The following is a 15,912-nucleotide window of genomic DNA, read 5'->3' as shown; positions in this document are numbered from 1 at the left end:
GGGACGCCGCACACTGATCCGGCCGAGCGGTTCCGAACGAGCGTCGCTGTCTCTCTCGCACCCCCCGGGACGCCCCGTGGGTGCGACTGAGACGGAGCGGCGAGGCGACCATTCCGAGTCGGTCTGCTGCTCGGACTCACGTGGCCGCGCCCCGATCGGCCGCCTCGAAAACCTTGCGGAAACATTCGACATGTTCAAGCCGGGGGGCTTTGAAAAACGAAAACGAGAAGAGGAAGGGAGTTGTTTTTTCTTTCTGGAGAAGGATTTAACCCATCGCGGGAATCACTTGCCCGCGCACAAAACAAAAAGAAAAAAACAAACAAAAGGAGACCAACGTGGCCGTGCGACTGCCTCGCCCAGGCAGATCGATTTAGAGCGGAAGCACACTGTATTTAGGTGAGACTACTTGAGTCGAGCGTCGTCCGTCGCAACGCGCGCACGGTGGGCCGGAAGACGAGGAGACCGCACACTCCGGACTCGTTTTAAGCTTGTCCCTCAAAGGAAATCGAGAATGACGTTTCCATCGCTATAAAAGACTGGCATTTTCCACGAATACGTCGGTAAAACAAGCTACTTAGTCCTTGAAAGGACTAAAATATTTCGTGAGGTTTCGAGCGAGTGGAGAAAATAAACGGAATTACGTAACTCGCGAATGGCCTCGCCCCGTCTCCTGCCCCACCGTGGGCCGCTGCACTCGTTTTAGCTACTCGGTCCGTCGCGGCGTGTGGAGTGGGGACCCCGGCGCTAGGGGCCTCGGGGACCCGTCGTGAACCAGTCAGACGCTAACTACGGGGACACTGTGGTGAAGCGTGAGGGTGTGCATGCGGTCCCACAACACGGAGGGGAGCACGATTGTGCGGTCGACCACTCCGACGCCAGCTCTGCGGCCCCGCACCCGCAGCGACTCTACCTCCGACCTACCTCCCTGTGGCCCTTGCTGGCCCTACCGCCCTGCGGCCTGTGGCACTAACCGCACAGTGGGCCAGAAGACCGGTGGAGGCGGTCAAAATCCTGGACATGTTTTGAGATCCAGAGTCGCTAAATGGGACTCGAACAGAACGTGTGACCCCACCAATGGATTCCTCGTTCAGAGAGTGATCCATTGGTGGGGGCACAAATTCGGTTCGAGTCTCACTTAGTGATTTTGCGACTCTCCATGGAGCTGAAGCCCCCTGCACCGATCTTCTGGCCACTGTGTACCGCCTGCGGTCCTACCACCCTTCCGGGCTCCAGCGTGCCCAGCAAACCGATGCATGCCCCTCCCAGGTACTTCCCGCGTCCCTCAAACTTCGGGGGGCAATACCAGTGGTGTGCTGCCAGTGCTCTGACCCGACAGCGGCGCCCCGCCCAACCCATCCAACCGCTACCCTGCACAGTGCCAGGGGTGCGCAGCGTTTTCTGCAGTTTGGGGCCCAGACGTCGTCGCACCTTAATCCGTCTAGAATTTTGGCCGCCTGCCCCGGTCTTCTAGCCCTCGCATATTACATTACCCCCCCCCCCAGCCACCCAGCCACACGGCTACGCCACTGTCACAGGTCAGCACGTTGAACGAGGCCGGCGGAGAGGATGGCGTCACTCTGCGCGTTTGCCCGTTCCCCCGTTTGCGTATCCTACCGGCCCGCCTGCCGATTCCACATCTATCCATCTATCTATGCCGGCCGCGCCATAACTCTGCAGAACGGCACATCCGGCTGATAGAATCTCACTATGGGCCGACGGTGTGGCCGGGGCCTCGTCGCGCCGTGCCGCGCCGTGCCGCGCCGTGCCGTGCCTTGCCGGAGCCAGCAGCACCCCAACCCATCCCAATGCATTGCCGAGAAAATCTGCGTCGGAACGGCGGCGGACAGCCCAAACCCAATCCCCCACTTGGCCCTGTTCCCCCTTCTTGGTCGTTTCGTTCGGAGACGCTGCGCGACGTGTGTGTGTGTGTGTGAGAGAGAGAGAGAGAGAGAGAGAGAGAGAGAAGAGAGGGGGGCTGCACCTTCCCGACGCGCACTACAAAGAAATTTAAGAATTGCTTCGTATGTCCTTCGCAATTCAAAGCACGCAGATGATGCCTTCACCATCTTATTTTTTCCTCCATGGTTAAAAGAGAGAAACTAAAATTGAAAAGGAAATGAAGAAAACAGGCAACTTTCTAAGGACGGTGGGCTCGTTGCACGTCACTATCACACCACACCAGTGCTTTCCCTCATCACCGCTTGCAGAGTGGCGAGACAATAATGCATTGACGCCCCCTCCCACCTCCCCCCTTTTCTCTCCCTGTTCGAACTAATGCCTCTTCACCGCGGGCTCACAATATTATCATCGGATCCTACCTGGCGCCCCCTGCGCTCTGTCGGAATCACGGACGGGCGAATTGAATGAGAAGCTAATAATCTTATCCCGTCAGCCATTGTAAGAGCAGCCGTTCGCTGGCAGGGAAGAACCATCCACTGGGCCTCTCTCTCTCTCTCTCTCTCTCTCTCTCTCTCTCTCTCTCTCTCTCTCTCTGTGGGAGACAAACAACACACGTCTGAATGCGGAAGCAATCATCCCTTCGATCCCCCCCCCCCCTCCTGCTCCCGCGGGATTACGGAATTGAGGCCGGCCCCGCATTCTGTAGGCTGGCCAATTGTATTACCCCCCCGACCCATCGCTATCAGACGGCTCCCAATTGCACCGCGTGTTAACAATCAGAAACGTGCCGCCTGAATAATTCAACTAGGATTCGCTGAATGAATATTCCGGCGACGAATTGGGTAAGGGCCGACCATTCATGGCTTCGGTTGTTCTTTTTTTTATTTCTTCAGTTTCATTCTCTGTGAGCTGAAGTTTTGAATGCAGGGCTGCCGGAGCTGGCAGTCGGAGTGGCCTCCACGAGTCAACGGTGCTGTAATTAGTTTCAACTTCCTATTTCTGCTTTTTCTGCTGCCCTCCGTTGCCCGTTCCACTAAAAAAAAATTATCGCTATGATTGTGTGTCCCGACACTTTGTTCGGCCATTTTGCAGCGCTGCCGAGTGGTCAGTGCCGATCGCAGCACGGAGCAAAATTGGTAGTCGTTGGTCGTTTTGGTGCGTGGAGTCATGCACGTGGTAGAATCTAATGGGTCATGCATGCAGGTCGATCGGAAGGACTGAAAAGAAAGCCAATTAAAACACGACAGGGCACTCGACTCACGACACGCGCTTCGATTTTCCTCCGGCCCATGAGGAGAAACCGAAATACGAGAGTGGAGTGAATCGAGCGCGACACGACACAACACACACGAAGCACAAAACCAGCTGCATATCATCAAAATGGATATTTGGACGCTCTCTTTCCACATTTTACAATCAGCAGAGTCGCAAACGTATTCACTAAACAACATGAAGGGAGAAAAAGCGTTAGGACACAGAACGTGTAACATGTGTAAGCAATCATAGTACCAATGAGTGAAACGAAATCCCGAGGTGAGAACGTTAGAGGTTGAAAAGCAAGATTCAAGAAGCCCCATAATACCGTGTTAAAAGAAGGGATAAAAGAAATTAAAACGGTATTTCACACAGGACTTTCAATATTAGTACTGAGTTAAGAAAACACCGGCCACCCTCCCATGACAGTGAAACAGGAAAGGACAAGGGAAGTGAGTGACGTTCGATTGGATCGGGAGGAGTGGCCTTCCCATCATCCCACGACGTGACGCAGAGACCGTACCTCGCAGGGCGGTGGTGCACTGCGATACGACGGCACTATCTTGAACGTCACGGACCCACGTGCTTCCCGCTGCAACAACAACAACAAACATTAGGCAGTGTCAACAGGCAACCTCACGAGCGTGACGTCACAACCTGTCACATTCATTTGCACTCCACACTTGCACACTGGGCCAGAAGGCCGGTGGAGGCGGCCAATCCAGACTTCTTTTGAGCTCTAGAGTCGCTTAACAGGACTCGAACCGAACGTGTGACCCTGCCTATGGATTCCTCGTTCGAAGTGCAATCCATGGATGGGGTCACACGTTCGATTCGAGTCCCATGTAGCGACTCTGGAGCTCAAAAGAAGTCTGGAATTTTTGACCGCGGCCCACTGTGACTTTGGAGTGGTACGCACCAGGATCTTCTGCAGCGAGCTGACGGACTGGTTGGCCACGGGCAGGCCGTTGATCTCCCTGATCTCGTCGCCGACGTGCAGCGTGGCCTGCCGGTGGATCATGCCGCCATGCATTATCCGCGCCACGATGCACTTGCCGTCCTCGTTCATCTTGAGCGTGATGCCCTGCAACACCAGACCGCACCCAACGCCGTCAAGCACTTTGCCACTCCCAAACCCAAACAAAACGCAGCCACCGGAGTGTAACATAGCACCACGTCCTTGAGGCAACTGATGCACAGGTAGAACTGCGGCGTAACATTTCCACCTTTCGTGAAGAGTTACAGCCTTTTTTGAAGCGTAAATAAAAGAGGCCATGCGCTCTAGCCTTCCTTCCGGTCTCGCATGGCGGGACTTGCCTTGCACACTTCAAGAAGGGCGTTACGTCTTCAAGTGCAGTTCCATGCTTAAATGAAGCGTAGAACTGCGCTGATTTCACCAGTGTATTTCAGTTGCCCCGCTGCACAGTGGACCAGAGGACCGGCGGCGGAGGCGGTCAAAATCCCGGACGGGTTTTGATCTCCAGCGTCGCTACAAGTAGCCTCGAGCAGAACGTGCGACCCCATCAATGGATTGCTCTTCCAACTAGGAATCGATTGGTGGGGTCACGCGCTCGGTTCGAGTCCCAATTTGCGACTCTGGAGCTCAAAACGCGTCCAGAGTTTCGACCGCCGGCGCCGGTCTCCTAGCCCACTGTGGACTGCAGTTCGCTCACCATGGGCTCGTCCGTGTTCTTCTGGAACTGCACGAGCCGCACCCTCGTCACATTGTCCAGGGCCGGGTCGTCGCCGTCCTCGCCCTCCAGCTCGTCGCCCTCGCCGTTGAGGTAGGGCAGGTTCATGGGGGGCGGCGTGACGCGCACCGCGTCCTCGCCGTACACCTCGTGGGCGGCCACATCGTGCGCCTGCAGCAGCGCCTGCAACACAAACCGACAACGCCGTGAGTGCACTGTAAATCCAAAAGGCAGTGGTATTCCTAAGCTTTCGGTTCGAGTCCCATTCAGTAACTCTGCAGTTCAAAAAAGCGTGTGGAATTTTGGCCGCCTCCCCCCCGCGGTCTTCTGGTGGCAGCAACATTTTGTACCTCCTTCCGCGCATCGACGCCCCTCAGCTTAAATGGCCCACCTTGAACCGAAAGGAAAAGATCGGCCTATCTACCACGGAAGCGTTTGTAGCGTGCGTAATTGGTGTGCTGGAGATTTTTCCGCTCTCACAACACCGAGTGCACCGCCAATACATTTGAAGTAGAGGGCCGGCAAAAAGACTAGTCAGAGAGAGGAGAGAGAGAGAGAGAGAGAGAGAGAGAGGGAAAAGGAGAGGGAGGGGCGCCCGAAAGAGAGAAAGAACCGACTCCGCTAAGTGAGTGGCTTTGTGCGCCGCCATCCACTTTCGCTAACGAGCCGTCCGCGGCCCGCGGCGCGGTCGAGGCACAGCACCTGAGTGGACGTGGCGGTAGCAGCACCAGCAGCGCGAGCGGTGTCGCGGTTTGGCGCCCGGGGCACACCGATAAGAGAGGGGGGAGTCGCGCGACCGGGAAAGAGAATGAGAGAGAGAGAGAGAGAGAGAGAGAGGGGGAGAGAAGAGAGAGAGAGAGAGAGAGAGAGAGAGAGACGGGGGGGAATACAGGAAGGCGAAGGGAGGGGGGGGGGTGTTCTGTACCGGGGATGATGAGGGATAGGGAGGGGTGCGGCAGCTGTGCACGTTGCAACATGAGACCAAAAGTGTATGAGCGTGTGTGTGTGTGCGTGTGTGTGTGTGTGTGTGCCGGCAAACCACTGCCGGAAAGATAAGCGTTGTCACGCCCGTCTTTGAAGAGGGTGCGGCGGGTCAGGGTCGTTTACTGCCGAGCGATTCCGAAGATTGCTTCGTCCCTCTGTCTCTCTCGTAGCCGTACCCTTAGGGATAGCCTCATGAGTGCGACAGTGACAGAGCGACGAAGAGACTATTCGGAACCGCTCGGCTGGGGAGGGGCACTCTAAATGTTGTACAGTGAAGATTCTCCATATTATGGTGAAAATGTTCCATATTATGGTGATGCAGCTGACTTCATAACATATCATTGAGAATTCACTGTACCTTATAGATATTTTGACGAATTTCGTTGGTATTATGATAAATCGCCACCATAATATGTTGGTGCAGCCTTTCACCGTAAGACATTTACAGTGGGGAGGAAAGGGGGAGGAGGACAGTGGCGCAGAAAACACAGCGAGAATATTCTCCCCATCGTCGGACGATTGCTTAAGTGCTGCAGTCCTTTTCGGCTCCCAGTTAGCGCAAATTAATCGGAACACCAACACTCCCGCTGCGGGCGGCGCGCCGCGCTCCGGGTGCGGCTAAGCTGTGCTGACCGAAATATAATTGGATTCCCCTCTCCAGCCTATCCCCCGCGCTGGACCCAAAGGGAAGCCAGAGGTGTGGCAGAGAGAATCCCCCCCCCCTCTCTCTCTCACCTCCGCGTCACTTAAACGACAGTTTAGTAGAGCTAGGAAGAGGTGCTGCACAAAGTGGTGTTTCATTGAATCAATGAAAAATCACTGTGCCGCTAATGAAAAATAATTCTAAAGAGAAATGCATAATCAGTGACAGCTTTACTCAGTGGCAGTTACGCTCTTTATCTGCGAATCATCTGCTTCATGGCTACGAAGGGAAGAAGGCATTGAAGAACTGATTCGCATAACGAAGAAACACTCCGGGAAGCGAAGGATCCCGCTTCGTGATACGAAGCATTTCTGCGTAGATTTATAATGTCTTTGTCAGTGGCGTGCGCAGAAATTTTGAAAGGGAGGGGTCAGGCCATGCTTTTTGCCTACTTACAGGGGGAAAGTGACGCAATTTGCCTACCTTCCAGGCGGCTGTCTAGTGGCCAAAGGGGGGGGGGGTCATGACCCCCCTGAGACACCCTCCCCCCCCCCCTTTTTGCGCACGCCACTGGTCTTTGTCTTGTTCGTTTTACGATGCTTCGTGGAGTATTTACTGTGTATGCACGGGCCAGGCCTCGTCAAAGGGAATGAGTAAGTGTGGTATGCTAAAAGCCAGTAGGCGCGCACGTTTGGTCCCCAATCCTATCCCGTCCGTCACTGCGAGGCCAGTGCGAGGCCGCATCACCGGACACGGACAGACCAGCCTCTCTGTGGTAACGAGGTTGACGTTCGTCTGCCAAAAGGACAGGCTTCCCTCTTTTTTCTGTGAGCCCGTCGCGCAGCCTCGCGTATCAGCTCTACGAGGCAAATACCTGGTTTCTGATATTATTCCCGGATTTCCTGGAACTCACCTCTAGCCTATGCCTTTGCTCCGTGAAACCTGCGAAAACCAGCAGAGACCGCTCTCTGTCTGCCTGTCTATCTGTCTGTGTGTCTGTCTGCCTGTCTGTCTATCTCTCTCTCTCTCGCTCTTTCGCCGTGCGACAAGTCACCATGTGCCACGAGTGTGAGAGAGACAGAGCGACGGGGCCGCCGACCGTTCCGAGAAGCCGCCACCGCAGCGCGTCATCGGATCTCACGGATCGCTCCCACGTCAGAAGGCAGGCTTGCCCGGGCAGCCGAGGCCGGGGCACTCCGCTTTGCAGCGTGCCGTGCAGAGTAACCGCCTTTTGACAGGCAGCAGCCAACCAGCGTCCCCGACGTGGTCCTTTCCTCCTGCAGACTGGACAGTGGACCAGAGAACCAGTGTGGAGGTGGTCAAAATCCCGGACGCGTTTTGAGCTCCAGAATCGCAAAATAGGACTCGAACCGAACATGTGACCCTACTAACAGACTGCTCTCCAAACCAGGAATCAATTGGTGGGGTCACACATTCGGTTCAAGTCCTGTTTCACGACTCTGGAGCTCAAAACGCGTTTTGAGTTTTGGCCACCTGCACCGATCTTCTCGCCCACTGTGCGTTCCCGCCGTGCCCCTGCCCCCTCCCCCTTCGCTCTCTCCGCCCATCCTGCCTCGCTCTCCGCCTCCACCCCCACTGCATCCGTGGAGACCGCCGCAATCTCCTTACATCGCACCCCATGGTGCCTCTGGGGGATGACGTGCTGAGAGCCCCGCCGAGCAAGTCAGGTGTTGCGTCCTGTCCCCTGCTCTCCCCCCCCCCCCCCCCCCCTCGATCAGCCCGCCCACCCCGAGACAAGGCTTCGTGCGCGCAGTGCCCCTGGAACAAGGATTCTCGAAGCAAACACCGCGACACATTGCAGCAACACTGTGAAACCCAAGAGTGGAGTGTGGAGTACTCCACACATGAAATGAGGAGGTGTGGAATTTGCAGTGCCCGCACTTGGAAGTGCAGAGCATGCAGTTCTCCACACTTAAAGTGCAGAGTACTCCACGTTTGCGCCATGCCAGGAGATAGGGGCTTTGTGGTGAACTACTCCACACTTCAAGTGTGGAGACTGCTAACTCCACACGCCCAGTGTAAAGAACTCCTCAGCACCAGGAAGTGTGGAAATCGCCACGGTTGTTTGAGCAGCCTAAGCCTCGGCTTAGGCGCAAACTATTTACTCTCCTTTACGAACTGAGAATTGCTTCGTATTGACGGGTTGCTTTGTTCGTGACACCACAAAAAAATTCTCGGTAACGAAACCACGCATGCTCTGTTTTGTTGGGTTGGGATTGGAGAGTATGCGGCGCGAACAAACGCAGTGCCTCCGGAACAGCACGAGGAGTCAATTTTACATGTTCTGATACAGTGGAACTACATCAAACGGAATTCCTTCTGCAAGGAAACAGGAGTTTCGGCACAATAGGGCAGTGCCGCCAGTCATATTTTTGCACAGCGACTTCTCGCACAGGCCCTCCCCCTCCCCTACGCGGTAAACGAGCCGCGACGAGTAGCGTGCCTCCTCTCTCTCCCTCGCAGCCGTACGGGGCTATACGGGGCGCCCCATGAGTGCGAGAGAGACAGAACACTCGGCAGCCTGCCGATCCACAATAACGAGATCGCATGGCAGCCATCGAGGATCCGCCGCACCGCACAAGAAACTGTTACATAACATGTAGGCTGTAGCAGCCCTCGTGACCCCCCCCCCCCAAGAATCGTTCCGTCGTCCTGTCTTTGTCGCACTCATGGGGTGTTGCGTTTGAGTGCGAGAGAGACGGAGCAACAAACCGATCCCCAATCTCACCTGCCACCTTGCAGACAATGGAAAGGCGAGGCGGAAAAGTGCGGTCACGCAACGGACCGTGAGTCGTCTGTATTAGGAAGGGGGGAAGGGGGGGGGGACGGGAGAGAGAGAGAGAGAGAGAGGGAGAGAGAGGGAGGGAAAGGGGGGGGGGAAAGCCGACGTGTGTGTGTGTGAGAGAGAGAGACAGAGAGAGAAATGACATTTTCATCTGAAACCCATCATGAGTACTTATGGAATGGGCAATGCAATTAGCCCTGAAATTCAGGGAAAACCCTTCACAGTGAGCGAGCGCGCAAAGGGCTGGCTGAGGACTCTTCTGAGGAATGCTCGGAATACGGAAAGCCGGCGGCGGCCCGATAGGCGGCAGGCGGAGTGCGGGAAGGGAGAGGGTGGCCGAAGGAGGAAAACAGGCTGGGCTCTTGATTGGCTGCCCTGGCCAGAGCTGTTCTACGTCCCCGCTATACACAACACAGTACAGTGCTTCGGCCAATCACTGCTCTCGCGCCGCCCAGGGTAGCCAAGGTACAAGCAAACACGATCCAGAGTCAAACGAAGAGGAAGGCCACTCGAACATGGAATATGATTCTTCCGATTGCCGCTGGCTGTCCCCCTCCACCCCCCTCCCCCACCACGCTGCCGGCGGCGTACCCCTCCGGGCCATGTGCTTCGGGCACGGTTGAGCTTCCATTGTTGTTGAAATTGGACGCCAAACGGGCACCATCGCAAAACAACTACTAGTTATGTTTCCGAGCGCCTGTAGATGGGAGGATAGGCCATCCGCTCCACTGTGGTGGCTGGCGGGCGTGCCTATCACGCCGACGACAGGCGTTTTGGGCTGTGGACGAAACGCCGTGAACCAAGGGGCCTTCCTTGGAAGTGCGTCCTCTATTTTGGGAGTCCACTTGGAACCCCCCCCCCCCCTCTCTCTCTCATGTTCGCGACCTAACCTAGCCTTGTTTATGTGCTACGGTAGGCTGTCCGTTTTAGTAGGCCCCCTGAAACCATGGACGCGAATTGTATTCTTGGCCCCCAACGCACCGCAAATCAGCGCTATTCAGCCGTTCAGACCTCTGCAGTTCGCGGACACACAACCGACATCGAGCCCACAATGGGACGGATGGGAAGCCCCGTGCAAAGAGCAACCCGGCGGCAAATAGTCAGCTTGTTTGATGCAAGTTTGATTGAGACACGCCAATGCGGCGTTTAACCGCTTAGCAAACGTTTGCATCCACTGCGCTGCAGACGAGCGAGCCAGAACATCGGTTTCTAGCTCTGTCTCTCTCGCACCCTCACGGAGAGCAACATTAGCACGAGAGAGAGAGAGAGAGAGAGAGAGAGAGAGAGAGAGAGAGAGAGAGAGGAAGAGAGAGGGGGAGGGGCAAGCCGTGTTGAGAACACGCACTTCAGGCCTGCTGGCTAATTCCTCGCCACGGGAATGGTGATGGGTTGCGCTGCCTCACCGTGCCGCGCCCCGCCTAGCCTCGCGCCGTGCCGCGCCCCGCCTAGCCTCGCGCCGTGCCGCGCCCCGCCTAGCCTCGCGCCGTGCCGCGCCCCGCCTAGCCTCGCGCCGTGCCGCGCCCCGCCTAGCCTCGCGCCGTGCCGCGCCCCGCCTAGCCTCGCGCCGTGGCGCCGTGGCCCAGATTTATGGACGCGCCCTAAAGCACAGGCAGCACCTCGCGGCGCCGCGCATCGCCCGAGGGGATGATCCCTCCGGATGGCTGCACAGCGCAGCCGGGGCCACCCTGCCAGTGGCCTCGCCGTGCCGCGCCACGCCGTGCCATGCCGTGCCACGCCCTGCCGTGCCCCCGGCCGGGGCGACAGATGCTGTCCATGAATCATGTAACGGCGGCGATATCCGATGGAGAAGAGCGTCTGGCCGCGTCGTCTGCTCGCGGCGTCAGCCCGGGCGGTGCACAGAAGCATGTAGAGCACACTGTTATTCAAAGAGGATGACGACGTCATATTCGTCGGCATGTGAATTTTGTCATGTTCGTTTGATTATGACGTCACATTCATTTCAAAGTTGGTCCACGTTCATAAAAGAATAAGACATTCTATTGAAACGGCCGTGTCGCGTTCACACGAATGCGACATCCTGATCAGACGAACGCGACGAAAGTCTATTTCCGTAAATGACAGTGTACCTAACCTACAGAGTGACTTTGGGGACCGTTTGGGGGCTCTCCCGCCTTCAGGTGGTGGAACACGGCGCCTCCAAAGTACACACTTACAAATGGCTATGCTATGCATGGAGTTATACGGCGCCCAGCATGCGTTTGTTAGTGTGTACTTGCAAGCATATGCATTTGTAAGTGTGCACTAAGTAGACTGTTAGGTTTGTAGTGCACCTGTGATATTCTGACACGATCTCGAGAAGCGTCAAGATGTGTGCTGGTTTCGCAGCCTCCCTGCTACGAGGCTGCCGCTCCACCGCTCGGGGTGCAGGGCTGCCCTAAATCGAATGAGCGAGGCAGGCAAATGGAAACGGTGGCGCGGCGTGCAGCTCCCGCCCCAATTCTGCCTCGCTCCAGCGTCGCTCCAGCGTCACTCCAGCGTTGCTCCAGCGTCGCTCCAGCGTCACTCCAGCGTCGCTCCAGCGTCACTCCAGCGTCACTCCAGCGTCACTCCAGCGTCACTCCAGCGTCACTCCAGCGTCACTCCAGCGTCACTCCAGCGTCACTCCAGCGTCGCTCCAGCGTCACTCCAGCCACACTTAAGCCGCACTCCCGTTCCAGCCACTCCAGCCTAGCTCCTACCCTAAATTAAAGGCGGTAATGTTTCCACCTGCTGGCGGTAATTATGTGTTGGCGGCGTTCGAATTTCGCCTCCATTAGAAAGGCGGAGCGAAAATAACCGCCCTTACAGATCCGTTTGCACTGCCTTTTTCGCGCCACGCAGGGGCCACGTAATTGGTGGCAATGTTTTGTTCCACCTTTTCCGTGGGGTTTGCGGCTTGCCTGCACTCTTTAATCCCACCACGGCATTCCAGGTACTATTTTACGAGAGAAAATCGAATAAATCGTATGACAATCGCCCGTTGCAGCACTGTGCCAGACCGGATTCAGCCTCCTCACTCCAGCGTTGCCGTAGCCTCGCTGTAGCCTCACTCCAGCCTCCCTGTAGCCTTACTCCAGCCTCACTCCAGCCTCCCTGTAGCCTTACTCCAGCCTCACTCCAGCCTCGCTCCAGCCTCACTCCAGCCTACCTGTAGCCTTACTCCAGCCTTACTCCAGCCTCGCCGTAGCCCAGATCCCCCGCCCTCCCCTCCCCCCCCCTCCCCGTCATCACACGAGGAACGCGGACAGGCCCCCGACGGCGCTGCGCCCGAAATGCCCAGCCGCGCGTATTTCCCTTCCATCTCCCGACCGAGCGAGGCCCGCCTGGAGGCTCCATCCCGAAGCCTGGAGCCGAGGCTGGCAAGGCTGCCGAGGCTGCCGAGACGGACGGCGAGGGCCGATCGCACTCACGTATCGCTGCGGCCGTAAAGTCGAACCCTGAATGCAGCCCGACGGCGGCCCGTGTTCCGGCGTGCGCGGCTCGCAGACTGCCTCCGAATGACAGTCCCTCTGTCTCTCTCGCGCGCCCGACGGCACGCCCCGTGAGTGCGAGAGAGACGGCAAAAAGGACCGTCCGCACGCAGCCCGCCGCCATCTCGCCCGGCATCTCGGTGCGCCCGGCTCGCCGAGCGCCGACACTCACCCCGCACCGTAAAGTCGCCCCGACGAGCGTTGCAACGCCCTTCCGGCAGCGCCAGATCGCCACTGGTTTCCCGGCGAGAGAGAGAGAGAGAGAGCGAGAGAGAGAGAGAGCGAGAGAGAGAGAGAGGAGGCGGGGAGATATCACTTTTTGCCTACTCACTGGAGCAAAGTATGGCTTCTAGCTTACCTTTCAGGCAGCCATCTCGGTGCAATTCCCTCCCCCTCCCTTTGGTTTCGCGACTGCCGTCCCACGACGCTGTCGCTCCTCTACTAGTCCCTCCACGTCCCGGACGCCGAATCCGTCGCGCAAAGAAAGAGAGAGGGAGAGAGAATCCTCGGCGGACTACACCACGAAGCGCCACGCTGCGTCGTTCCCATCGCATTTCGCTAAATTATTATCCCGCCAACTTCGGCGATGAGTTGAGGGTTCTCATATCCGCGCGGCGGTGCGGGGGAGGGGAGCGGCAAGGAAGGCAGCAGCCCTTCTCTCTCTCTCTCTCTCTCTCTCTCTCTCTCTCTCTCTCTCTCTCTCTCTCTCTCTCTCCCAGGAGGCGCGAACACCCCGCCGAGCACGCAGACGAGCAAGCAGCGAGTCATTTCGACGCCAGGCAGCGACGCCCGGCTGGCAGCGAGCGAGAGGCGAGAGGAACGCGCCCAAATGTTTGCACTCGCCGAATCATTTCCAGCGGGGTGCGCCCGGGCTCCGTCATGGCGTGGCAGGGCGTGGCGGGGCGGGGCGTGGCGAGGCACGCAGCCAGGATCCGACAACGTTATTGCGAACTGCTGGTCGGTATGCGCCTCGGCCGCCACGGCCGCCCCCGCCGTACCTGTGGCCATGCCGCGCGGCTGCAGACTGATTCCGAGAGTCGCTTTCGTCTCTCTCGCACTCACGGGGCGTCCCGTATCGGTGCGAGAGAGACGGAGCGATGGCCTGCCTCGGCCAGCCGCGGGACGAATAAATCACAAAACCGCGCTGGAAAATGCAGAGAGGCCAATTGGAAAGTAAATAATGGCGGGGCTAATTGGCGGCGTGGCTGCCGCGGCGCACGCACTCAGTCTCTCTCTCTCTCTCTCTCTCTCTCTCTCTCTCTCTCTCTCTCTCCTCTCCCACCCCCCGTACCTTCCCACCTACAGCGAGCAAGCACGACACTAAAATCCCCGCGTCCCTCACCAAGGTGCACGGGGGTGCTTGCCCTGGCCAGCAAGCTGGCGTACGCACAACACTGGTAAAACTAAGGCGTAACTTTGCGCCTGGCACCGTGCGCCCTTCTTGAAGCGTGCATGGCTCATGCGACCCTTTGCGTGGCGGACACTGCCTGAGTAAGAGGAGCGCAAGAGGGGCGCATGGTTTGCAAGCGTAGTTCTAAACTTGAATAGCATTGAACCAGGTTGAACCGCCACGCTTTCATTTCACCAGTGAAGTGTGAAACGGGCATATGGTACAGTCCGTGGGACACTGCTCCACGCTACCTGCCTGTTCCCTCAGTTTCTGGATTTCGCAGTGCGTCGCTGCGGGAGAGGCGAGCGCAGCCTACACATGCTGTGAAAACAGTTCCGCCATCCCGGAGCGTCGTTCCAATTCCGTTGTTTACACCGGATGCAAAACAAATAGAAGGGACATGGGTTTTCGCCGAAACAGCGGTAGCCCGATGTGTCCTGTGCCAACACCGAGGGAAGCGTGTGAACCGTTGCTGAGCCGGCTGGCATCTTTGTATTTTCCATCTCCCAGAGCGGCAAAACCTTTCGAAAGAGTAGAGTTCCGTGCGGGATACGGCTAGCTGCCGCCGCCGTGCCATATTGGACGTGAGCCGACTCGGCACGAACGGTGGCGGCCGGGACAGCCGGGACGATCTCTCTCTGCCCCCCCCCTCACACACACACACACACACACACAGAGGACCTCATCCTGACAAAGCTCATGATCCATGAGCCCCGAGGGCCCTGTCGATGCAGATTGGGGCTGATGCGGTTCAATGCGACGAGCTTGACGAACAAAAGTGCGGCCTCTCCAGCCGCGCTCCACGCATTCCCTTTGGCGGCAAAAGTGACGACGCTTGACGCTTCGATCTCACTTTGAACTCTACTTGAAAAGCGTGGAGTGGTTTGGCAGTGAAGGTGCGGCCACTCCCGCCCACCTCCACATACTGCCTGATCGCTCGACATGTTCCCCCTTTTTTTTGGCGCGAAAAAGTGGCGGCGCGTGACGCTTCAATCTGCGCAAGCGAGGCGAAGCGAGGCCGCCCGCTCAACCGCGCAATATGCGCCGACAAGCCGCGCAATGCACGCGACACGCGGCGACACGCGACGCGCGCAAAAAGGCCATCACGCGACTCGCTGCTGATTGAGCCCCTGCGCCCGTGGCAGTTTCGCATCGCGACACTCGAGCGAGGGTCGAATGGCGCGGCCGAGAGGGGGAGGGGAGGGGAGGGAGGAGAGAGAGGGAGGAGGGGGAGGGGAGGAGGAAACGCAGTGGGTGGGGGTGCAGGTGCGGGCCGCTGGTCGCTGACAATGACGGAAGGCTGCTGATGCAACTTTAACGCGGTCATACCTGGGGCATGACAACAACAACAACAACAACAGTGTCCTCGCCGTCAGTGTAGCGACACGGGCACTTCGCGCCAACACCAGGGCTGGGGGCAGGCTGGGGGCAGGCTGGGGACAGGCTGGGGGTAGGCTGGGGGCGCACAATGGGCCAGAAAACTGGCGGCGGCGGCAAGCTCTAGACGCGTTTTGAGCTACAGAGTCTCTGAATGGGGCTTGAACCGAACGTGTGACCCCACCAATGGATTGCTCTCCGAACGAGGAATCCATTGGCGGGGTCACACGTTCAGTTTGAGTCCCATTGAGCGACTCTGGAGCTAGAAACGGGTTGAGAGTTTTGGGCGCCTCCACCACCGACCGGTCTTCTTGCCCACTGCGGAACGCGCGCCGCTGAGGTCATGTCAAGGGGGGTGGGGGAATGTTCAGGAGGCATCTGGGGGAGGGCTTGAATGT

General features: G+C 57.7%; 1 protein-coding gene across 12 annotated transcripts in view; it reads right to left on the bottom strand.

Annotated features, from left to right (window-relative positions):
- The window catches only part of LOC117650957 (peripheral plasma membrane protein CASK), a 254,602-nt gene that overhangs the window by 13,689 nt on the left and 225,001 nt on the right, over positions 1-15,912 (bottom strand). For all 12 annotated transcript variants that reach the window (XM_034394621.1, XM_034394622.1, XM_034394627.1 and 9 more), the window contains 3 exons: positions 4,827-5,027; positions 4,073-4,237; positions 3,677-3,745 (listed from right to left, as the gene is read on the bottom strand). In XM_034394621.1, the coding sequence (XP_034250512.1) occupies positions 3,677-3,745; positions 4,073-4,237; positions 4,827-5,027 (435 nt within the window). The remainder of the gene's footprint in view (positions 1-3,676; positions 3,746-4,072; positions 4,238-4,826; positions 5,028-15,912) is intronic.

Source organism: Thrips palmi, unplaced genomic scaffold, assembly GCF_012932325.1.
Source record: "Thrips palmi isolate BJ-2018 unplaced genomic scaffold, TpBJ-2018v1 HiC_scaffold_5, whole genome shotgun sequence".
Lineage (NCBI taxonomy): Eukaryota > Metazoa > Arthropoda > Insecta > Thysanoptera > Thripidae > Thrips > Thrips palmi.
This window is presented reverse-complemented; position numbering and strand designations above follow the sequence as displayed.